A 25,416-nucleotide genomic window follows, 5' to 3' on the forward strand; every position below is an offset into this window, starting at 1 on the left:
TCATTCTGCACAGAAGGTGAAACCAAGACCCAAGACTGAGGAGGTGGAGGCAATATTGCCTTGCACAGCAACTGTGGGTAATGTGCAAAAAAGCACTTTGTAGTGGTGCCTTATTTAATGAAAAGCTCCTGCCCTTTGACTTCTTGTCTCCAAGTTACTGCCACGGCAGGAGAGATATCTCAAGCAATATTTTTTCTCCCATCTCTGATAAAAGCAAGTGTATAAGGCTGTGAGTAGCTGCCATGGATTTGGTATAGAACAAAAGATATTTTTTACAATAGTAATTTCTTCTTCCAGCCTCAAATCACCAGATTATTTGAACTTGCCACTGTAGGAGCAGACAAAGTTTCCATTCCTCCAGTGAGGCTCCATATTTCACTTCTATTATTTATTTACCTTTCCTTTTAATGGCCCAACCTCAGGCAACTGGAAATGTGTGTGTAACTCAGTGAATCTTCTGTACATCCAAGAAAATATCATAATTTTTCCTAGATTAATTTAACACTCATAGAAAAATAGTTGTGTGCTGGCAGAACCTCATGCCTTTAAAAAATAAAAAAAAAAATTGAAAAAATTTTGATAGATCACATTAAGAAGTGGCAGATCACTGTAATTATAACAAACTGACCTTGAAGATAAATAGTTTTAATTGTCAACTTGAGGGAAAATATCCCCATGACCTTTGACTAATTGTCTAGTTAATGAAAAACCTTTGCTAAATAAATTTGTGGCTTTGGAGGCATTTGAAACATATACTGGTGTAAATAAGGTATTTTCTGGGCTGGTTTTACTATAGGTGTTTCCTGTGAGTGATTGCTTGTTGTTACTTTTTGACATCTGCTGGCAGCCTTTTTTTATACAGTTAAAACTCCTGGGACACCGTTTTTGTTTTTTTTTTCCTGAATTCAGTCTCCACTGATTAGTTTTCAATAAATTAAAAATATCAAGAAATTTGGGTTAGTTAGCACTTAAGATGACTGCACAAAGATCAGATGTGCACCTGTGCAGAAGACAAGGAAATCCATGGTCAGTAGCACACTGCCTCTCCAAGCTTTATTCAGGCAGCATTAAAAGGAAATAATCCATTGCATCCCACTGGGAATTCTTGTACAAACTCAGACTTCTGTCCCTTCTCCCTCCTCTATAGACACGATTAATTTCATATTGACAAACTTCTCACAGCGATCTGCAGAGCCCTGAGCACATTGAATGCATCTGGATGTCTTTGATTCTGTCTGCTTGTGTCTCAGGCCCAGCCAGTGAAGACATTGTAGGAATCTAAAGTTAATTTCATCTTATGTTCTCCTGGGGATCTTAGCACAATGTTGTGTAAATCTGCTAAAATGGAAAATTATTGATCATTTGCATTGCAATAGTAAACCCTTTCACAGGCACCTAGGAAGTTTAAAAGTATCTTTTCTACATATCATTGCTGGCTCTGGGGTTATTTGTGCTGCTCACAATCGATGCAGCATTAACAGGGAAATGTCACTTTCCTCCCCAGATGTGACAGCTCCTTTGAGACTGGAGCTCCACAAATGGGGTGTCAGTTCATGTCCCCTGCATATACAGAGAGAAAACAGCTCTGGTTAAACTGAGCTCTGCGTGGTGCTCAGAAGATCAATGACTGTGATATAGCTTCTGAAGGTTTTATTTTTTTTTCTTCAGACACACTCCCTGACATAATATTTTTGTTGAAACAGTAATTTTTCTCTAGGGTTTAGAACAGCAGCTACAGTATTTTCGTGCCTTATAATGCAGCCACTGACCCAGGAGATCAGTCAATAACACCTCTGTGTTGTAATGAATAAGTCAAGATAACTTCCAGCCGAGAACAACTCATTACAGCTCCTTCCACCTGATTAAATTTTTGCCCTAAATAAGACAATGGGCAGCAAAATGATGTGTGAAGATATCATGTAATGCGAGCTGATGAAGTCTGCTGGAGGAGGAGGAGGGGATGCCTTCAGTTTTGATTGTAGTGGTTGTGTTTTCCTGTCATTTCAAGCAGTCACAGACAGCTGATGGAGCCCTGTTGGCAGAATAAATTTGTTGAAGAGCACGAGATGCTGCTGAGAGATCTTCCTTTCTAGCAGAAAGGAAAGAGGGAGCGTGGTGGGAAAAGTCAAGTAGCAGTGGCATGGAAAAAGTCAGGAATCCTTGAGTTTGGTGCTGATGGAGCCATCTTGCTCACTGTGCTCTGTGCTGGAATCCCACACAGCAACCCCAGTGCTGCAGGGCAGGGACATTTTGCTCCAGACCTGGGATGATACAATTTGTGAGGACTCTGGTTTTAGGGTTGGTCACTTCCAGTTCAGGGTACCAGGTGTGGTACTCAGATCAAGCTGAATGGTGTTGTGATGTGCCAGGAGCAGAGGCAGAGCTCAGTGGGACGTGGAAGAGGCCAGAGCCCAGCATTGGGTAGGGCAGAAGGTGAGGAGAGGGGCAGAGCAGGGCATGGCTGAGCTGGGTCTTTGGTGTGGATGGAGTCCCTGGCTCTGGAATCACACATCAAACCCATCACCCAAGAGGGAACCTTCAGTCAGGTATCACTTATTGCTCAGGTGAGCTGTGCTGCAGAATTTCAGGTTTTTAGCAATTTCCCAGCTCTGCTACAGCTGTAGGTGGTAGAGAACATGCAGGAGAGAGAGCAGTGAGGCTCTTTTGTAGAACATCACACCTTCCCTTGGCTGCAGCTGGCTCCTGGGTGAAATCCCTTGTCTTCCATCATCTAGGGGAGCTTATCTCCTATATCTCCTATCTGGGATTCGTGCCATGAATTCTGACAGCACAGAGAAAGCTGTGCCTATCAATAGGCACCATTTCTCCAGTGCAAAGGGCGTTCTCCAAAGGGCAGGAATGAACACCCTGTGCCCAGTGGATGAACTGCTGGCCTGATTTTTGTGTCATAACAGGGCTCTACACAAATCTAATCATCACACATAAACCACACAGGGATGTTTGCCAGTTTAGCTAATCAGTTTGTTTTTTCAGACTTGAAAAGTGTGCTCAGGGATACAGTTTGTTGCTTAGTACTTGTTCTTCCAAAGAAGCCAAATATAAATGTGTATTTGTCTTAAGCAATGATTGTTATGTTGTGACGAACATTTCACTGTTGTTCATGTTCCCTCAATTTCTGACTCTCTGGAGACTAAATAAGTCATCACTGTAATTTACTTCAGGGGCACATAAAGAAATTATATAAATGCAAGAAAATCATAAAGATGCAGTGCAAGATAATAACCCACTGTTGCTTGTTGGATTTGTTAAAAAAAAAAATTCTGTAGCAATTCTACTGCAGAGTTAGGGTAGCATTAAGCTGTATAAAAACCTTGAGAAAGGGTTTTCATAAAATTCATTTTGTTCATTTTATTAAATGTTCAATAAGTTTTTTTGTGCAAATACTTCAGTCACACTAGTAGATTTCTAATCTGTGAAATCATTATTTCTGCAGCACTTTTAGATATAAAATAATGATAATATCATAACTTCAGGAGCAACCTGTCTGACTTAATTGTTGACAGTGTCTTGTCTGGATATAATTCTGCCCTCAAATTTTCATGGGGCAACACTTTTTCCATCTACTGCTTAGGTGTTTTTGCAGCAAACCAGCAGAACCACACAGGCTGTGGGCTCACTGCCAGAACTCGTGCCCAAGAGGTGGTTTGAAGGCACCTCAAAGGCAGGGAAAGAAGCTGTTTCTCCTCGTGGACATTTTTGTTGGCTTGAAAGGCAGGATTTGTTTTGTTTCCCATCTCCTGTGCTGGTAGCTGTTGTGGCAGCTTCCTCTCTTGTTCTGGGATGGGTTCAGGTTGTCCAGATGTGCTGGCTGCAGGTGGATTTTGCCCTCCCCACGCTGGCAGGATGACTCAGCCCTTTGAGCCTCATTGCACTGGGTGTTTGTGCAGCTGGGGGTGCTGAGAGCTGTCCCAGGGCTGGGAGCCCCTTCCCCTCCCCAGCCCCTCTCCCTTTCCTGCCTCACTGCTCACAGGAGCCTCTCCAGGTCACGCTGCTTTATGAATTTTCATACACAACCACAGCACCCAGAAGCATTTCCATTTGCCTCAGCCATCACTTTTCTCCGTGGTTAATGAGGCTCAGCCTCTCTGACTTCCCTGTTTTGAGCAGAGCTGGGGGATCCCTGCTGGCCTGGCAAGTTAAGTTGCCTTTGTGCAGCTGTAATGTGCTTTTCTTGCACCTCCAGACCTCTGATAGATACACCTTCTGACTTGTGGCTTCAATAGGATCTAAAGTTGTTTGCTAGAAAGGAGAAGGAAAAAAAATGCAGAGGGTAATGTTGCTTTGATGTTGCAATTCCCATGGATTTGAGCAAGGCTAGGTAATATTTACAAAAAGCATCCTAATATTTATTGATAGAGCAATTAAGTCTGTGTTTTCAATGTGAAATTTCCTCATTCAGGAGTCATTTTGTTGCTTGTTATGATGAGCTAACAGAAAAATATGAATACCTGTACATAGAGACATACAGAGTTAGTTTTGGTGTGCCTATAGATAAACATGTGTATTTATTTATTCAGAATACCTCTGTGGAGATTTCACCAGAGAGAAAATTATGGATTCAGTATTTCTGTTCAAAACAAATTAAACTGCTGAGAATTAAACTTGGAAAAAAAAATTACTTTGGAAGTGGAATATATCAGACCAACATATGCTTTTGAATACAAACCTATTTCAGCTTGTTTTCTTTCACTTGAGTTTATAAGAGATGCAACTGCTAACCTTTCAATTTTAAAATGGTATCCTCTAAAACATCTGTGGGTCATTATCATAAATATCACAGTGGTGTAGAAACTTCACATTTGTAATATATCATAGCAGGGAAAATGGAATGCACTGAGAGGAGGAATCCCAGGAACATGAGTTTCCTTGCTGAGATCTATAAAGGTTAATATTTCCAGTTACAAGTTTTCCCATCATTGCACTAATGGACTTGGGATCCTGCACAAGTTTTTCCATCAGGTCTTTTGGCGATCATAAGCTCAAAGTCAATGATTAAATCCTTGGGATCCATGTAGGCATTGCTAACATGAATATCGGTTGGTGGAAAGAGATATTCTGTACAACTCACGTGTGAATTTTACAAAAGGAGTAAAAGTCTAACACAGGAGGCTGAGAAATGAACAGAGGGCGATGAATGACACTCATGTTTTTCACTGGGAGCTGCTTGGCAGTGTTTACATTTTGCTAGCATGGAGTTTTGGAGCCTGTCTCATAGCATGTGGCATATTAGGCACAATAAAGATGTTCATTTGGCAGCTGGAGCATGACTAGGAACATCAAAAGAGTCATAGATGCGTCAATAAATGAAGAACTCCACCCTCATATAAATATGAGATCACTGTTTTAGTTGCCCATTGAATTCTTGTCAGTGAGACACTCACTTGTCATGCCTGGTGCAGCATTACCAACGTTTCAGTTTGGGGCTAGAGCTGATCTGTTGCTATTATTCATTTTTTGCACTTTTGTAGTGCCCTCAGCACCAAACACAAATCATTTTGTTGCAAGTGCTGTACAGACACGGGGTGAGCAGGTGGCCTTTGCTCTGAGGAGTTTAAAATCCAGTTAAACTCCTTAAGCTCTAACGCAGGGTGAGTGTGCAGGAGAACAGGGGAACTTTTGGGGTGTGTCTGTGGCCCCTCTCATCAGGCTGCCACTCACCCAACCTGTTATAATGCACGTGGGTAGTGGGAAAAATGTCAATTATCCATCTCAGGGCTTTCCTCACACCTCATTTCTGTGACAAATGCAGGAACATCACAAACATCATCACACAGACCATATGTTAGCAGGGCTGCCAAGCAGCCAAGTGTTGGATATTCAGAGAGCACCTTTGCAGCTCAGGCTGACACTTTCCACAGCTGATATCCACAACTTCTGTCTCATTTCTTGTTGCACTGGTTGGTACTTGGGGGACAAAAGGAGTAATTAATTAATCACACTATAGAGTTTTTACAGAGGGATTTCTACACTGACTTTATGTACAGAGCAAGATTCTTTCACCAGAGATTAAGAGCTAAAAATCCAATTTCCCTTGTATTTAATGGGCATTTACAATGTACAGGTTTGGTTCAGAGATAGATGCAATGCCATGGATGGGAAATCTGAGGAAACTGATGGAGCTGAAACTCCTCAGAGCTCTCCTGAGTGCCTGGCAGGGAAGGTCAGTGTGGCCAGTGCCAGGCTCAGCTCCATGGGCTCTGTGGCTGCTCCTGGAGCTTGCCAAGGGCAGCTCAAGTTCTGTAAATTTGGGATATTTGGCTCTTCCCCAGAAGGCACAAGAGTTTAAGGAAGCAAACATTCCAGTGAGGAGCATCGTGGGGATGGCTGGGAATGCAATTCAGTCTCAGGTGATGTTTCCTGCTCAGCCCAGTCCAGCAGACAGCACCATCCTGATAAGGTCCACATTTGATTTGGGAGTTTATCTAAGGCTCCAGTTCCCCTCAGCTCTCTCAGCAATTGGTTTCAGTTTCATCCCTGTTGGCCCTGAGGCCAAATAATCTCCAGTGTTCTCTATCCCTACGATCACTTCATCTCCTCCCACTTCTAATTTCTCTCCTACATATCAGTACTTCTCAGAGCCTTTTGAATTTCTTTCCTTCTCCTTGCTATTAACCTCACCAAATACTCTCATTTCTGTGGTAGAACTGGGAATTGAAAGCATCCGTGCTTTTGGAGGAGACATGGTAAAAAAACCCCAGTTTCCCACTTTCAAACAACTCTGCCTCAGCCCTTTTTGGAAAAAGTTGCAGGGTTTCGTGAAGATGAATAGACAGCAAAGTATAAAAGGTTTAAAAGTGTCAAATTCATACTTCCAAGGGAATATAGAATAGATTCAAGTGCTTCTCCTGATTCCATGTGCCAAACCTGCATGTGGCCCTTGAATTTCCCCAGAGCATGCAGAGGGCAGCAATGCAGGGATCCCAGGGCTTGTGAGCACTGAGCAGAGAGGTGGGAGCTGAGCACCCCCAGGCAGCTCCTCCCTGCTTTAGAAACAAAACCCTCTGTGTTTAAAAAAAGTTGGTCCTTTTCTTGAAAGGCACTTGGAGTGTTTGGCTGGGTGATGCCACAATTCTGAACCATGACATTGGATTTTAAGGGATTATTTTATTATAGTTGTCTTTGGCTTTTAAATTTTTTTAAACTTTTTATTCCTGATATAATTTCTCAGAGGCCAATGCTAGATTTTTCCAATTGTAAGCTATTAATAGTTAATCAGCAGCAGTTTTTGATTATGAAAAGCACATATTTATTCAGAGAATCACAGATTGGCTTGAGTTGGAAGCCATGTAGGGTCATGCAGTTCCAAGCCCTCTGAAGTGGGAAGAGATGCTACCAATACAACAAGTTCCTAGACCTTGTTTCATTGGTTCTTTTAAAATTATTTAGTTGTGTTGTGTGGTTTTTTTGGGGGATTAAAATATAAGAGATTTATAATTCACAAAGGCTGCAATCCAAGCAGTATTTATACAGTGGTTTGTACAGAGAATTTCAACTTCCCACATTTGTAATGACAGAAAAATATTACTTTTTTTTTTTTTTTTTGTTGCTAGCTTTAGGAAATTGAAGTGAGTCTATTAAAACACCTGCCATAAACCCAACATCAGCTGCCAAGGGTGGTTTTCCACCAGGCAGGCTTTGCTCAGGGACCCCCCTCAAAACCCTGCTGTGGGCACAAGACCCTTCCTGGAAGCGGTTCCCAGCCTGGGAGTGTGGGCACCAGCCCACTCTGAGCACTCTGAAATTGCTTTGAGCTGCTGCTGCTCCCAAATTCAGTGGTTTTCCCTCCTGGTTCTCCTTCAGTACAAGACTTTGCAGGCAGGATGTGCCACCTGACAGCCTGAGATAGGTTTGTCTGGAGAGACTGCAGTGTCTGAGGGAAAAGAGGTTTTGTTTCTTTTTTATTTATAATCCCTCTTGCTTTCAGCAAAATTCAATGCAACACCAAATGAGCTGATGAAATTGTGGTTTTCTGTCCCGCTGTGAATCCAAGGATAGTTCTCTTGCCCTACAGTAAAGGGGAGGAAATGGGAGCAGTTTTTAGTTAAAAACATGTAATTGAGCTGAAGCCTTGTGCAGCAGGAGTTCCTTCAGCTGCTGGGGGAGTTTTTCTGCCAGAGCCCGTGGTGTCTGTCAGGGAGTTTGGGCTCTCGTGGGGAAGGGAATTGTCTGGTGTGAATTCACAGGGTCACGGCTTCATGGGGTGGTTTTAATTTTGTCTTGTTCTCAGCATCCACGTCTCTTCTAATTGGCAATTAAATTCATTTCCCCCAAGTCGTTTCTGTTTGGCCAGTGATGGTAATTAGTGAGTGACCTCCCTGTCTTTATCTTTTCCATCCTTCTCCTCAGTTCTGCTGAGCTGGGGGAGTGAGAGGGTGGCTGGGAGCAGCCAAGGCCAACCCTCCACTCTTGCTTTGGTAAATTGTGCCTCACATCTCTTTTTGTGCCTTATTCTGTTTGAATGATTGAGATTTTGGCATTGTTTAATTGTTAATCCAACCCATCTCATCAATATTCATCATGAAATGAAGTTGTAAATTCTGGAATCAGTGATGATTCTTTTTCCCTGCGGTGTTCTGCTTTGGGATTGAATCCCAGGAAATGCCCAGAAAGGAAGGATCTCCATGAGGTCCTCTGGCAGCCCTGTCTTCATGTTGTTCTGCCTGGAGAGAAATATTTTGATGAAAAATTGATAAATTTGATGAAAAGGATTTCTGCGTTACTTGCCAGGAGTGTTGAGCGGCCACCCACCATGAGACTGTTCCTGTGCTTTAGGACCAGTTATAGAAATTTCACAGTCAGGAAGAGTTTAGGGATTGGCCACAAGAGACTCTGGGATCATTTCTCTTCCTTTAAAAAAAATGCCCCAATACAAGAAGTGTATACAGTGAATTTAAACAATTATGTCAAGTGTTTTATTTTGTAGTAAAACTCCATTGTTGTTGATTTTATGTAGCTGGTATCACTGTCTGTAGTTTTTTCTGAAATTGTAATGCAGTTTTTAAAGATCCAGGGGAAGTGAAATGTAAAATAAAAATAGTGAGAGCATACAGGTAAATGAAAAGTCTGCAGCAGCAGTAACTCTGGGAGAAGGTAGGGAATACAAAACAGGTTGTCTGCAGAAAAACCTTTCACATGCAAATGTATTGTTCAGAGATGTCAAAACCTGAAAAGTTCATTTAGCAATTGCAAGTTTGTGGTGAAGATCTCTTACTGATATAGCTGGTAGTTAAATCACTAATATTTTATCCAGTTTTTTGTGCAAAATTACTCAGAGAAGAAATTTGAGACAAAGTCTCAAATCTTTGTGCTTTAGTAACATTTCCCTCTTTATGCCAGCTTTCCTAAATATTTTAAACTTCCCATGTAAAGTGAAACAGGATTATTGACAGCTACTGTTCAATTAAAATTCTCCCAATCCTTAGATACAGAGCAGCTCATGGACTGTGTGACAATCCTGGCAGTAGGAAATGTTAGAGTTCAGTTTTTCAGTTTTATAAAACTTTTGCAGTAGCCTGGGGCTGAATATTCTGTAAACAACCAGTGCTGAGCCTAAAGATGTACTGGGTATCTGAAAGCACTTTGCCACAGAAGAGCCTTTGGAGGTGCTGGGCTGTGATGAGGAGCACAATGAGGCTTCTACTGCCCCTGCTCCATTTGTGGAACTGGGACGTGCATTTGATTGGAGTGATCACAAAAGGCTCATGTCCAAAGTGTTTTATTTATCTGCCACCCAGTTAGACTGGTCAAAGCCTCTTCATCTTCCTTTCTTTCATTCATACATTTCTTTATGAAGAAGAATCAAAAAAAATAGAATTTCTTTCAAAATTTTTTTCCTTTGAGAGACATTTCTTCCCAAATCTGTAGACAAGCTAATAGCATAAAGATATCTGAAGCTTGTGTTCCAAAGTGAATACTTACAATATGTTTTTTCTTTTTTTTTTTTCTTTCACCCCCAGTGAAATTTGATGACTGCCAGGGGAACAACAAATTGAACTTTGAAGTTTCTAACCCAGACTTTAGAGTGGAACTCGATGGGAATTTGGTTGCACTCAAGAATGTATCAGAAGTTGGCAAAGCCCTGTTTGTGCACGCGCGGTCGGAGCACGCCGAGGATATGGCAGAAATCTTTATTCTTGAAGCCAATGAAAAACGTGGTGCATTAAAGGTAAGAGAAATACCAAAGATTTAAAAAAAAAAAAAAAAGGGCCAAGGAGATGAGGAGATGCTGCTGCTAAATTGCTAAATATTTACATGTGTCATCTAGGATTGTAGGCAATTTTAATCTGTTAGCAGAGATCAAAATCAGTCTTCAATGCAGATATTGCTGTAACATTTTAGCTCTTGGTTTAATTTGTGATGCAGATTTCCTGGGTTGTGGAAGATGTATTACATCTTCAGGTGTGGATGCTAAACATTCATAAAGACTTTATTCAAATGAAAGAGTCCAAGTATGAAAATTGACTGCTTTTTCCAATGTGTGTTATGCCAGGTAATCACAGTTTGGCCACAACTAAAAATGGAAAATCATAGTTTAAATGTGTAATTTAGAATTTACAGAACCTTCATGTTTTGCTCCAAGTCTAAGTACGTGGGAATGAATTCTGTGTAATTTAAATTTTCATATTGGTCTGCTTATCTGACATTGTTAGGTGGTAAACTGCTTAAACATCTGCACACAAACAGTGACACACATTTGCACTCTGTGTCTGTACCCTGGTGATTTTTGTTCTGCTCTGTCCATTGAATATTTTGTCCTTTCTTTCCCTCTCCTGAATTTCAGTGTAAAACAAACCTCATCCTTAGGGGTAAAAAGCTCTTCAGAAATTGAATTGAATAATTATAAATTGAATTATTTACTTTACACCCCTGCAAGTAACAAAAGGAGATGTGAGATAGCTTTCACTTCTGTGTCCTGGCATTTAGGAGAGAGGCAGGCAAGGCAGTGGCTCACTAGGTAATTAAGCCTGGTACCTTTCCAGACCTATAATTTCACAGAAGTATAAAGAAACTTTGATAAAAATGACTGATCTGCTGTCTTGATTTGGTATTTAGACACTCAATTGCCAGCATTCTCCTCATATTCCCAACAATATATTAGTATAACTTAAGTCTTCCATTATAAAAACAAATTATCTTGAGGAGAAAGGTTGAGCAACCTTCTGGAAGTCGGTGGCTGAGGAAAGGTTTTGCTCTGCACTTTAAGCAGCACACCATGTGAATATGGATTGCCAGCAGGAGAGAAAGAGCCAGAATGTGTAACTGCAGAAAGCTGATCAGAACACTGAAATGGAATTTAATTTTATTTAAATATGCCGTTTCTTCACAAAATTAAATTTTAACACAGTCATACTCGAGGGAGTCTCTTACGTGGAGGAGCTGTGAGTTTAGGACTACAGAGAGCCAAATTCAGAGTAGGAAAGCCACACTTGAGGAGCAAGCTGGGCACTTGGCTGTCCTGTGCCTCAGACTAGCAAGCCTTGCTCCTTCTGGTGCATTCACAAGAATGTTCAAATGGTTTTATTTCGAAACCTTAGGAGCAGTTTCAAAATGGGGATGATCATTCTCTGGTTAGAAGTTACTAAAACCACTGAGGAGTTGAGACGTTTCTGACAGGAGGTCTGGAGTTAAACTTCAAGGGGTTAGTTTATGTGTGAAGATCTGACTCTCTGAGAATCACATTCTGAAGATTTATTCTGGTTTTCTTAGAGAAGCAGCCCTTCCACATCTGTGAGGAGAGATATTCTATGGAAGTTGCAATCTAGGGGAGATCTTGTCAGATATTCTATGGAAGTTACAGTCTAGGGGAGATCTTGTCAGATATTCTATGGAAGTTACAGTCTAGGGGAGATCTTCTCTCATGAGCAGGAGTTACAGGATGTGTTTTTGCACAGACTATGACAAAGCTCTGCCAGCAACCTTTTGTCTTTATGTCCTGTTTGGGTTTTGGGGAGTCTCCCCTCAGAATGTTCCAGCAATATTAATTGATGCCTAGTGTTGAAATCTCTCTCCAGACTCCATTTGAAAGCCAGGCCCCACTCCTGGATTCTGTTCCAACCACTTTGTGTTGTTTCAGAGAGAGAAAACCAGTCTAAATCAGGCAAATTCTGCCACTTGCCAACCTTTCCTCACAGGTGACAATATCACAGCAACATCTCAACCTGCATTCATCACCTCTTTCTGGATTTTGATATTCAGCCCATAAGCAGCTGATTACCCATTTCAGGTGGGATTTAGTGTCTGCAATGCCATTGTGAGTCACACGATGCCTTAATGTGTCCTGGGAAATCCATCTAGTGAGAATCACCCCCTTTCAAGGGAATATAAAAATCTCTGGGGCCGACTGTCCTGCTCTGCCCTCACCCAGTCCTCTGTAGCTGTTAAATCAATATTTCTTCCCAACCTTTTTTTCTTCTATTTGCCTATTATAAACACCACACAGACAGTGTTGTCTTTCTGTTTGTCATACTTGAGAAGGATATAAAGACTGCAGCGTCCTATCTAAGGTGCTTTTATGATAAATTTGAACTTAATCCTGTACTTTTGCAGTTTAAATGTGTCAGCACGGAAACAGCAGAACTGCTCCATCTGTTTATGCAAGGAGCCTTGGCTAAGAAATGCTCAGATGGAACCTCAGTAATTCAGCATAATTTTGTGGGGTTAAGATGAGCACATGCTGGAGCAGAGTTTAGCATTCAGTACTTGGAGAACTGTACCTTGTCTAATTAGGGGATAAGTAGTTCTTAAGTATTTCCCCACTGCCAGCAACTGCCATTTCTTTTCTGAAAGCATGTAACCTACATCTGTGAAATCCCATTGTTAATGTTGCTAATTGCAGATTCCCAACGTGTTTGGGAATGGCTCTCAGCAATGATTTCTGATGTGCTGACTGGCACTCGGAGCCTAGGAACAGAGAGTGGCTCCTAAAACTTTCTGATTGCTACCAACCATGCTTTGGATGAATATGGAAATTATTTAGGGGTGCAATCTGGAGTGTGCAGAAAAGCTTTTGGTATTCTGCTGGTGAAGGGGTGCAGTTCTTGCCTGGAAAGATGGGGGATGATTCCAGCTGGCCTCACTGATCCGTCCTATGTGATTAACTAAATTAACTTCATGGCCAGAGTATAATCAGTGGCTGCTGGAATATCACTTATTATTTAACTGTTATTTGCATCTGAAGGGCCTGTTTTCCTCCTCTTCTGCCAGAAGCACAATAGACCTGCAGAGCCTGCAGCTTTCCATCCAGGGGTGGCCATGGCTGAAATGTGGGCAGAGGTGGTTCCTCAGCCACGAGCCAGCTTGGCCATGGTCACACAATCTCCTGCAGGGGCAGACACTGCGTTGCTGCTTTCCCTGATGTCTGCACGTCTAACGTACCCCAAACCCCATCAATCTCTGCTACAGATATTCATACATGCTGAAATCCCTCCATCAGATTCCACATTGGATTCCAGATCAGACTCCAGCTGGAATTGGTTTCTGCAGCCTGCTGGATGTGCCTCCTCCCTCCAGTGATTTTGGATAGATGTACCAGTCTCTGTCTGTCTTGACAGAGAGGAATATTCCCAAAAAATCTTCCTTCATTTCTGAGAGACTTTTGAATGAGAGTGCACAGAAGAGCCTGTGGCAGGTGGAACAGTTATCTCTTTAATAGTTATGTGCCTGTACACCCTTGGAGCCTGAGGCAATCAGTGGTCAGTGAAAAAGAGGAATTCTACAGACATTCCCCATGGAGCAGTGCTGGTGAGCAATGGAACATTCCTGTCAGGAATGCTGCTCACTTCCAAAAAATTTAGAAAGGTTTATTAAAACCTTATCAAAAACACAACAGAAGACTGAATAGAGAAAAAATTACGACCCCAGGAGCAGGCGATTTTCCCCACCATGTGCTCACCCACACAATGGAGGTTTCACCTTTTAACCCTTTAGCCCTTCCCAAAATTCTGTCCATTGACTCCTTCCTCTCTGTCCAGTGGTGGAAATCCCTTCCTTGAATCTTTTCTGGAGGTCAGGTGCTGCCATAGTAATGAGCCAACCCTCCCAATTGTCCCAAACCCAGGCCACTCCCTGATAACAACACAAGGGGAATAAAACACAACTAAAAAACTGTAAAACTTCTCTTAACATACATACATGATATTTGCCTTTTAATTGTGGGAGCCAACCATCCAATAACTCATCTATCACATTCCCCATGGAGCAGTGTTGGGATGTGCCTTGCCCTGCTCTGACAGTGTTTGCTTGATGCCCTCTCACACAGTCAGGACTGGAGTGCTTGGGGATATTAAGAAAAAAGAGACCTGGAAATGTTTTGATTGTCCCAGAATTCCCCAAATGAACTTTGGATTCATTCTGAATAATTCAGAGAATTGCTAAGCCTCAAATCCCTAATGGAAAAATAAATCACTCCTAAACCCTAGTTGAGGAGAAAATGGCTGAGCCAATGACTGGCAGCATTCTCTTCATTTTTTTAACTTGTGTCTTGTCCAATGCTTGATCCCTGCTTTGTTTTATGGAGAAAGTAGGACAACTGAAAGTTGGAAATTTTGTCTTATCTGAACATGTGTCCAGACATTAGAGGATTTATGTATTTATTGAAAGAGACAGGTTTTGTGGAAGGCAGAAAGCATTGCCAGGCTTTTCTAAAGCCTCATAATAAATGGTGAGTTGCAAAAGGTGGCAAGCTGAGACTTGAACTTTGTCCTCCAAGGCTAAATAAAATGGTGTCTGCTGGTCCTGGTCCCCCTCTGAAATCTAGTGCTGGTTTTAATGAACATCCCCTCAGTGTACTGAGAGCTAAAAGGAAACCTTGGGACACAATCTGTCTCTGCCTCTCTGTGTTGGCAGCGTTTATTTTTTTTTTCCTTCCCCACAGCAAAGGGAGTTATTTAGAACTTTTATTTGCTACACCATTACAGACACAGGGTGAGGGGTGGAGGGGAGTGAGATATCAAGAGTCTGGCACCAGAGCAGATAAGAGGGCAGGCAGATATTCAGAAATTCCAGGCTGGTAGTAACTTCACTGCATGATGCTCAGCAGTCTTCCATACAGAAGGATGAAATGATTAAATAGAAACTGTCAAACCCTCAGGACACATTTCAGGCACTGGATAGAAAAGGAGCAGGAGAAAGAAAAGAAGAGATAAGGGTGAGGAGCACACCCAGAGACAGCATGTTGTAGACAAAGTTTAAAGCCATCTCCAGCAGCAGCTCAGACTGAAGGAAATGAAGTTGCCCCAGTGCTGCTACTTTGTCCAGTGCCCTTTGTACCAGCCAGGGGCTGGGCAGAAGCTGCTGCTTTTTTCCCCTTTGTCCAATCACTGCTTTTCCCAATGCCAGCACTCAGCTGTGTTTGTTACAGCAGCCACAGAGCCTCAGCAGCCTGGCTGGAAACTTCCCTGCAGACCCAAATTCTCATTCCTACCAAGCCTCTGCCTTTTGTGCAAGTTGCTTTCTGCCTGTGCATGTTTCCTAAAGTATCAAACAGAAATAATGAAACTAAGCTCCTTGGATTTAAACCTTAGCATTTCTTGTTTGTGTCTTGCTCTCTGCTTATCCCCACAGGATAGAGATTGCAAATATTATGGATATGAGATAAAAAGTGCCTAGAGCCTTAAATCCTACATGTATGGCTTTCTGCCTTAGAAAGATGATAACGGATCAATAATCTTATTATGAATCAGGATTCTCTCACAGCAGAAAATATTCAGGCAAGGAAGTGTGAATAGTTGAATTTAGTCATCTGGCAATTCAATAAGTTATTTGGAAAATAAGATCAAGAATCAGCCTCTCTGATATAGCAGGCAATCGTTCCCATTAACGTATATTAGCATTTTTCTGTTTAGAACAGAATTCCAAATAGGCTGAAAATGACTGTGCAGAGGTATGGAGATGGACTCTCATATGAGATATTGACAAACAGGCTCCAAGAGTTCCATGTTATTAGATTTTGCATATAGCAGTTGCAGCAGAAAGGGATGCACTGCATAAATAAAATACCATGTTTTGCATTTAATTTTAGAGGCACAAAATAGAATAAGTCACGGGGGGTGCATCAATACCTATGATACGTTTGAGTTATTATACTGATCAAAACTGTGTACAGAACACCACTTCCAGAAAAGCTGAGGAGATCCCTTGCCTTCAGATATGAAAGTGTCCTCCAGGCATATAAAGAAGGATTTTCTTAGAGATCAAACAACAAAAAAAGTCATTTTCTCACTGTTGTGTTCAGTTTGGCAGAAAGTTTAACATATTAACATTCTCCTAGCCATTAAGTTATTAAGTTGTTATCACTCCTGTTACTTTTGTTATCACACTGCAAACACATATTGACTTGGAATTCATGCATCAAAAGCTGAGGTAAAAGTGATCTTAGAATTTAATACCTGTGTATTGGTGGCATTTTTGTAAATGACTTTGCCGTGCTATAATCACCACTGAATAGATAATTTTTTTCTTTTAAAGTCTGCAATGCTACTTTTAGGATTGCACAAAATACATCTCAATTAATGTCAATGAAAGCAAGAGCTTGTTCTCATCAATGGGTCATTCTCTAGTGTCATTTAGCTGCCTTTTAAACGATATTTTTATAAAAATCCTCTCTGCAGACCACTTGCTGTCACAGAAACAACAAAGAGCTCCTTTTATATCAGAAATCTCCTCAACCTCTCTTTTCCACAGAAATTCCAGTCACCTATTTTCCCTTTTTATGCCTCAGCCTGCTCCAGAAGCTGCTGAAATGATCAGATTCCAGAGGGTTTCAGCTGGAGCCCTGGGAGCAGGAGCTGTGCCTGGCAGTGCTGTGGCTCCCCTGCCCCTTTGCTGGGCAGTTTTTGGGTGTCCCACAGAGCAGCCCTGATTTGAGGGACACCCACATTTCTGCAGCCTCCCCTCACCTCCAGTGCCAGGCTTGTGCTTCCTCAGGCCTGCACTGAATTTCCCCTTCCCCAGAACCAAGGAAATGCAGGTTTCATATACACTGGCTTTGGAGTTTGCTCTGACAAAGATCCATTTATCTGAGAATTATTATGGTGCCAAGAGATGTGGCAGTTGCCATAGCAACAATTACATATTGTGTTGAATACCAGAGTAAATGCTATAAAGAACAGGAGCCACTGGTGGTTTTCATTAATTTAATGTTCCCTTTTTGGACAAAGTGTGACTCATAAGTTTATTCACTGTGTGTGTAAGTGCCTAGATCAAATGTGTGGGCTCGCTTTCCTCCTCTTTCCCTCAGTGTGCAACTTCTGCATGTAAATGAGAAGTACTTGGTTATTTAAGGAGAGAAAAATGGTCTTATAGACTGGAAACATGAATAATTGCCTGTGAAACAAGAAGGTGTTAACTTCCCTGAGTGTTCAGTGCCTCTCTGTGAGTAATCTACATTCAGATTCCATGTGAGCCAGGGTGTAGTTATCCAGGAAAAGGCACTTTGTGCTCCTCAGTAGCAAGGAGGGCTAAGAACTGAATGTGTTTAGCAGTGATTCAAAGGTGAAATTAGATTATTTTTGAGACAAACACAGACCTTGTTAACGATTTCAAATTATTTAGAGACTAACGTGAAATGACAGGCAAAATTCTTTGCAAGGAATGTATTTTATTAAAAACCAGTTACAAACAGATTTCCTTTCAGCCCTGAGCTGCATTTAGGCTGCTCAGTTGGTTCTCCCTGCTGCAACAGGTACCATTTCACTATGGCTTGATGTGCTTCTGGTGGAAACTTCAGTTTTTGTAGAAACTGAACCAGATGCAGTTCTAGAATTGTACCAATGTTACTCTGTTTTCTTTTAAAACACACTGAGGTCTTATCCTTCATCCATAAGAGCTCGTGGCAAATCTTCCACAAACCTTAACGAGAGCACTCGCTCAAGGATTGCTAAAGTCTTGTATTTGAACTAAAATGTATTCTGGCACATAGTGCTAAGAAAATACCTATTTACTTCTTGTGACTAAAACATTTTATGAGAGTTTGAATGATGGATTAATTATCTGTAGATGTTTTGAATTTAATTAGCTTCTCTTTATGATTTCTACATTAACTGTCCTTTATCCAGAAAAAGAAAGAATCCACTAAATGTTGTGGATCAGTGATAAACCATCATGCATTAGCATATAGTTATTTTTTCCAGTATTTTTCATTGTGAGTGTGGCCTGGAAGTATTCTGGAACAGACAAAACTGTGCCAACCCTATGCCTTAATCTTCAGAGATTGATGGAATTCTGTGCAAACTCGTGCCAAAAGTGTGGGGAACATTTAAAGAAACCCTTTGTGAAAGGTTTAAATTTAAAATTCATGTAGTAAATGAGGATATAAGTAAGAAAGCAAGAGGCTAAGCATGATTTAGTAGAACATTAGGCGAGATCATAAAGGATAAGTAGATTTCTCTTAGGATATGTAATATCTTTCATTTCTAAAGTGGCTTTCATCCTGTAAGATCCTCAAAGTGCAACTGTTAAGTACATGGGGACAGAATGTGTGTGTGCCTGTCTTAATACAAACATCTCTAAAAGGAGGCATTTGCATAGATATCTTTATTTTTGATACTTACTTCATAATAGTTTTCACATCAGGGTAGGAACAGAGTCTTCTTAAACGAGGGATTAGGGAAAAGGAGCTGGCAATTTTGATATGGTATCAGAATTGCCATGACAGCCTTAATGTCCTCAAATCCATCATGAAAAAGAGATGTTACAGAAACCAGGAGAATGTGTGCAACTGAGGGTAGAGAAGAAAAATTGTCCATTTATTCCATGGTTGGAATGATGCAGTTGGTCACCACAACTACCCCAGACCCACCCGGGAGCTCTCTGATTTATTAAGGAACAGAGACAGTTCCAAGAGGAGCTCAAACTGAGTTGTGCCCAAAACTAAGCTCAAGCTTTTTTGGGTTTTCTTCCTTGGGTCAGAGACACAAAATATTGCTGGTGTTTTCCCACCATCTGCTTCTCCCTCAGCTTGCAGAGGCAGCATGGATTTGAGAGCCATCATCAGAGAAATTATTGACATGAAAAGATGATTCCCTGAGGAAGAGTTTAGCAATTTCTCTCATTGGACACATCAATAAGGATCTCTAATGATTGTCCCAATGTTTCCATGCTGATTTTCACAATCCTAAAGGAACATTTATTATGGTTATTACAGTAACACCTATCTCAGCACACATCTTGCACATCTTAAACATTTAATGGGGCATCACAGGATAAAAATCTACGTTTGTCCTCCCCCAAGAATTGATTCTGCCATTGCAAGAACAGATTGCTTCTTTTGGACCTAAAATTCCTTATTTGTTGATCATTACAGTTTTGATGCTTTTATGGTTATTTTTTTTCATCTTACTTGTCAGCTAGTTTTTTTTAATACCTAGAATAACTTGGCAACTTGAAGAATGTAAGAGTTAAAGCTTAGAGCAATTTGGTGTCTTCATAATAAACAACTCTGCTAATGCTTGCAGTCATCTTGGAGTTATTAATCATCCATCCCCTCACTTATTTCAACACCAAATCCAACTGAATAACCTTTGCATTAAGCAGTTCATCTGTCTGAGAAAAAAAAAAATAGTTTTGCTACTTGGTTTATACAGTTTCTCACTGAGAGGGCACCTGGGGTTGTGATTGCACAGGAAGAAAGTGCAAATCTAAAATCTCTCTAATGGTACCAATGGTGTTGCAGAATATTTGATGTGGCCAGGTAATGTCAAGGCGGTGTGGATGGACTGGTTTGGTTTGGTTCGTCTCAAAAAGGGTCAAATGTGTGACATGACCTGTGCATTTATAAATGAAAGCTTGGAGTCTTATTTTTGTGTGTGGATTTCAGATTAGACATCTCTCCTGTGAATGTATAAATGGTCAGATTTTATGGAGCTTTAAGGGCTCTGCTAATAAGGAGCATCACAGACTTCAGCATTTTCATACTCTCCTGATGGACAAAATCTTTTCAGAACTACTAGAACAAGTGTGCAAAATATATCCATCAGATGAAGATTTACAGCTTGCAGACCTATTGATGATAATCTATGAGTTATTAAAAACCATAAAAATCCAATTTATCTTTCTTTAGTTCTTCTAGAACCCATCTGATGTGGTGTGTTAAATTACTAAATGTTTGCTGGGCTTTTATTACAGTATTGAACACTGTTGCACTGTAGAAAGTTTTATCCTCTAATCACCAGGGGAAAGGTGATAATATAAGTTGTGTTTTTTTTAAATCTGGAAGACCAAACCAAACTTTCATTTTCAGATATTGGCACAGAAATTTTTTGTCCAGGGCTTTCGATGGTGGTGACCCCATGAAGAACTGGGAGATGATGAAGGCTTTATACCTGCACTGATATTAGGGTGCAGGTGGTAATATTGGTATTACCTGAATTTTTGACCAACCAAAAAAAGAATTCTAGCGAGAAATGAGTTCATGTTTGCCCTACTAATGCAGCTTGAAAGGCTGTATCAAAATGCAGAGGGCTCCCTCCAGGCCCAGCAGGGTGGTGATAAGGCAGCACGTCACCTCCCTGCAGCAGGGGCCTCAAGTGCTCTCCAGAGCCAGATCATTTTGATTTGGATATTGTTGAACTCAGGGACAAAAAAATCCAATAAATACAAAATTCCTGACTGGCTGACAAATACTATGCATTGCAGTTTCTTCTCTGCACAGAGACAATATTCTCATACCTGTGAGTTTTTCCTTTTCCCTGAAGATGAAGTAAAAATTCAGCTATTTCTGCTTGAAAAGACATTTCTGACTGCTGAAAGATGTGCTGGTGACAAAACCCCTGGTGGGAGGGCCCAGGTTACTCAGGGATTTACTCCAGCCTGGCAGCATCTGCAACAAGAATATTCACAGTAAATCTGTTCTTATTGCTGCCCTTGCTGCAAACTCTCAACTCGTGCTGTAGGCTAAGGTGATTATTACACTAATATTCTGTGTTTGCATGACTCCTGCCAGTCCTTTGCAGCAGAATGGCCTGCTAGAAATTAAAAAAAAAAAAACAACTTAGATTGAATTTCTGGTTTGGGATTTCATGATTTGTTTTGGTACTACCTCAGTCAACAGCCATGGACTAATTCAGTTCTGTCATTGATTATATCAAAGCTGAACCTCCAAACTGAGAGGTTCATTGGAATTGCTCATGTGTGTTGTAGTTCCAGCTGTGTCTGTGGAAACATGACTGCTATGTCAGCGTGGAATGTCGAGGAGAGACTTTAACACATGTTCTGTTCAGTGCTAACATTGTAGTTTGATGTTGAGAAGCATAATAGAGATATAGGAATATATATGTGTAGCTTGGGATAAAAATGAGGAACAATATTTGACAATTTTTCAACAAAGTCATGTTCCTACATGACTTAAAATTGATACAGCCAAAAGAATTGGCTGCTCTTTCCACTGTGCTTCAATACCAACTGTAACTTGGTGCTAAAAATTTTTATTTGTTTGTCCCACTTTTAGTTTTCAGTGGAGGTGAATAGTTTCAGCAGCAGGTCAAGGGCAAAGCTGGCAGCTCTCAGGCCTCATCCCTCGTGTGGATGTGCAGGGCAGCCTGAGAACCTTTCAGACTTTATTTGCAGACAGCTTCATTCTCTCTGTGCTGCTGTATTTTGTTGCCCTACCATTGTTTTCTCTCTTTCCCTCCACTCCCAACAACCACCCTTTTGAAGCTGGTTTGGTCATTAAAGCCAGACTTGACCCTCAAAATTAATCCTCAAATCAGGAATTCAGGCAGAGGTAAGGAGAGGGGATGTTAAAACTTTAGTTTAAAGATTTAAAGTTAAAGCTGGGGAAGATCTGGCTCTGAATTTGGCTCACACCTATAACACTCCAACTCATCACTCACAACGCTACACGAGTGTGTGAGCAAGGCTTGCAGCTTTAAGTTACAGGGCTGATGTTAGGCCTGATTATTCACAAAACCGTGTAATTAATCTGTCATAGGAAAACACAGCAAGCATGCACCAAGTGCAATCCCCATTAAGCCAACAGGAGTCATTCCACCAGCTTTAATGAGCTTTGAATCCACTCCTCAATCTGCTGTGAGGAGTGTCCAAATCAAAATTTATCTGGGGGTGACCTTGATGTTAATTGTTAGTGCTTCCATGTTGTTTAATTGCCAGGAAAGCTGAAGGCATTAGTGGGGCTATCATATGGTATGGTCCTTTCTATTGGATACTATCAGCATCAAGCTGATCTATGAAATATTAATTGTGCATAATGTTAGTGGCTACTCACAGTCTGCCAGTTATATTTTGTGTCTGTGAAACAGAAAAAATACCCTCTTCAGTTATTTTTAATGTCGCTTCTGCCTGAATCCCTGCAAAATTAATGTTTTTTTGATCAAGCAGCTCTTCAGAGGATCTCAGAAGTTTCACATTTATTCAGTGGCTTTTAATCCCAGATTTTGTGTACTGGCTGTAATTACTTTAAAATTATATCTCAAATTTGTAAATAACATAAAGGAGATTCTGTTCAACCCTATGATGTCTATTAAATTTAACATCTGCCAGAAAAGTTCAATCATCTGTATCCCAAATGGAAATGTTTCCTTCTTTAACATGTCATATTTAATTCAATTAGAGGAAAAACATGGGGAATACATTAGAAGTACAAAAGGGAAAAGGGTTCCTTTAATTTTTGTCTACTAAACAGAAAAGTAGATGGCTTACTTGAGGAACATAATTACTGTAGCTTCCAGTGGTATAAAAATATGGGAGAGTTGTAGTTGGAGGACTGGGGGAGAGAAATTATTGTTTTTATTTAATGGCTTTCCGAATTCCTTGTCAGTGCTGGTAATTATTGTGTCTTTTCTTTTTGTTGGCACTCAGTGCATTAGGCTGCACTTACGATCATTTTATTAATGGGAAATATGTTTCTGAACAATTGTGAATTAGATAAGTGGCATGATTAAAACTCATTCTTTAAAAACTATAAAATGAGAAAATAACGTGAATTAACCTTGAGTCTAGACAGTGGGAAGATAAGACTCTGGTTTCCAGTGAGGGTGTGTGCTTAGGAGAATGAAGGGAGGGCAAGAACCTCCTGCACTGGCATTTCTGCTTCAAAAACTGTGGCTTTAGGAAATACACACAGGAAAAACAGCAAAAAGCTTCTAGAAGGAAACCCAAGCTGGGCAAAAGGAAGAAGTGTTACTACTGACAATCTTCACTTTGATACCTCTCTGTGTCTGATCCCTGCAGAAGATGGAGTTACTCAACAAGCACATTACAGGTGGGGTTTTGTCTTGGTTTGAAAGGTGTCTGCTAAGGAAGAAACCCAAATGAAAACACCATCTCACACATTTAATCCCAACCTTAACAAAAAAAACCCAAACAAAACAAACAACCAAAAAATCCACACTTTGGCACCCCATTAGCATCATTGTTATCTCGTCCAAGGAGACTAATTTGTAATCTTCTGATAACAGATTTATATGTGTGAAGTGTATTTTTCAAAAGTATCGGTGGAACTGTGATGGAATACTGAGTTCTGTGAGACTCATTTAGGCAGACATCTCCCTCTCTCTCTCTAGATATATGTGAATGTGCTACATGGATTTTATCTCAGCTAATAAGCATGAATTATACATTCTTAAATGCTTCTTCCATTTATCAAGCTTAATGTTGTTTAAAATAGCTGAAAAAAAAACCAAAAAAAAAAGTTTAGAAGATTTTAACTTTCACCATGCTCTAACTTTCACCATGGGATGACAAGTACCTTAATTCACTGTAATAATTGTCTTATAAAAATGGCACACTAAGCATGTTTTTCCACCAGAAATTTTCATTTTGATTCTCAATATTTCATATCTGACACTGCGCTAAACGAGAACACGGCTTAACAGTTGATATTGATTTGCACGTCATTTTTTCATTTCACTTTCCTATTCAAAAGGAATCAGTGCTGACAAGTTAATGAACTCCAGCTACAAATACAGAGATAAGCCATGGGATAGGTTTAGTACCTGCCTTGTTCTAATTACGAGAGGTTTTCTTTAGGTGGCTGTTTCATGTTCACTACAGGGAAACTGGAATCAAGTGACTGTCAACAAAGCAGACACCTGGAAAAGTGACATAGTACAGGGCTATTTATAGAACCTTTAAGCAGCTCTGCATCAATTTATCCCAGTTTTTTTTAATATTTACAGGTGGAATACAATTTAAATGAATGTACACTGAGTCCTCGAGCTCTATGTTGAATACTCATAAAACTATACTACTTTATTTAATCTATTTTTAAATTAACTTTTTGTATAAATTAATAGGTTTGAACAGTGGCAATAGAGATTAGGACTGTAGAACCAGCTCTCAGAACATTTATTTCCCTGAACTTCTTTGAACACCTTTTGCCCCTGATATACTTTCAATTAACATACCTGGCATCTAAGAAGTTATTCCAAGTTCAGTTTTGGTGTTGTTTTACATGGCCAAATTGGTGAATGTGATTGAATTGTTATTTTGGCTGGTTTGTCCTGCTGCTCAGAGAGATGAGAGATTAGCTGGGCAAATCTCACTCAGAAATAAAATCCTATTTTGTAGCCTAGGGTAGATTTCTTTAGCCCATACAACTTGAAGCTGCTTCCAGAAGTACAGTAAAACTGTAAAACTGAGTTTTACATTGAAACCAACCTGTGGTGTGAACAACTCAGAAATACCTTTGGTGTTTTGGAGGAGGAGCAGACTGTAGTACTGCTCTGTGGTGTAAATTTACTAGAAGGTAATTCTCCACCACCCGGGAATTTTCTATCAGGCACTTCCTGCACTGCCAGCAGTGACAGAGATAATTAATCTGACCAGGGAATTTGGCCACTGAAGCCACCTGTGGACTTTTGGAATGAAAGACTCTCTGAATGTTTGCACGGCTAACAAGCCATGCAGCAATGGAGTGAGGAGGAGAGAGGAGCTGTGGGTATTCCCTGCCTTGGGCAGCAGATGTCTGTGGTGACCATAAAAGGCAGGGAACAGGGTGTTCCACCCTTTCCATGGGTTCTCTTCTCAGAAGAGCAGGGTGGGGAAGGCTGTGGCACTCTGCCCTGGATTCCAGCCTTGCCCAGGGTTGCTCTGGCAATGGGAACAAACTCTTGGCTCTGGGGAATGCACTGATGCCGTTTGGCCAGTCAGAGCAGGGGCACAAACACAAGTTTAAAGCTGTGTTTAAAGAGCTGTGCCTGCACAGTTTGAGACACCAGCTCTGCCTTGCTGTCCTGCTGATGGTCACAGAATATCCTAAATTGGAAGGGACCCACTGGGATCATCAAAGTCCAGCTCCTGGCCCTGCACAGGACACCCCAACAATCCCCCCTGTGCCTGGGAGCATTGTCCCAGCACTTCTGAACACGATGCTGATGGGCAAAGACAAGGAGCAGTGGTTTCTTGGCTTCAGAGGGCTCTGATTTTGCAGGAGGAGGGAAA

The 25,416-nt window shown here is 40.8% G+C and overlaps 1 protein-coding gene across 2 annotated transcripts in view; it reads left to right on the forward strand.

The window, feature by feature from the left end:
- Positions 1-25,416, forward strand: part of CDH13 (cadherin 13) — a 443,692-nt gene that overhangs the window by 147,068 nt on the left and 271,208 nt on the right. For both annotated transcript variants that reach the window (XM_071440760.1, XM_071440761.1), the window contains exon 3: positions 9,978-10,186. In XM_071440760.1, coding sequence (XP_071296861.1) covers positions 9,978-10,186 — 209 coding nt within the window. The remainder of the gene's footprint in view (positions 1-9,977; positions 10,187-25,416) is intronic.

The sequence above is a fragment of the Agelaius tricolor genome, unplaced genomic scaffold (assembly GCF_023055355.1).
Source record: "Agelaius tricolor isolate 1412-34295 unplaced genomic scaffold, bAgeTri1.0.p SCAF_15, whole genome shotgun sequence".
NCBI lineage: Eukaryota > Metazoa > Chordata > Aves > Passeriformes > Icteridae > Agelaius > Agelaius tricolor.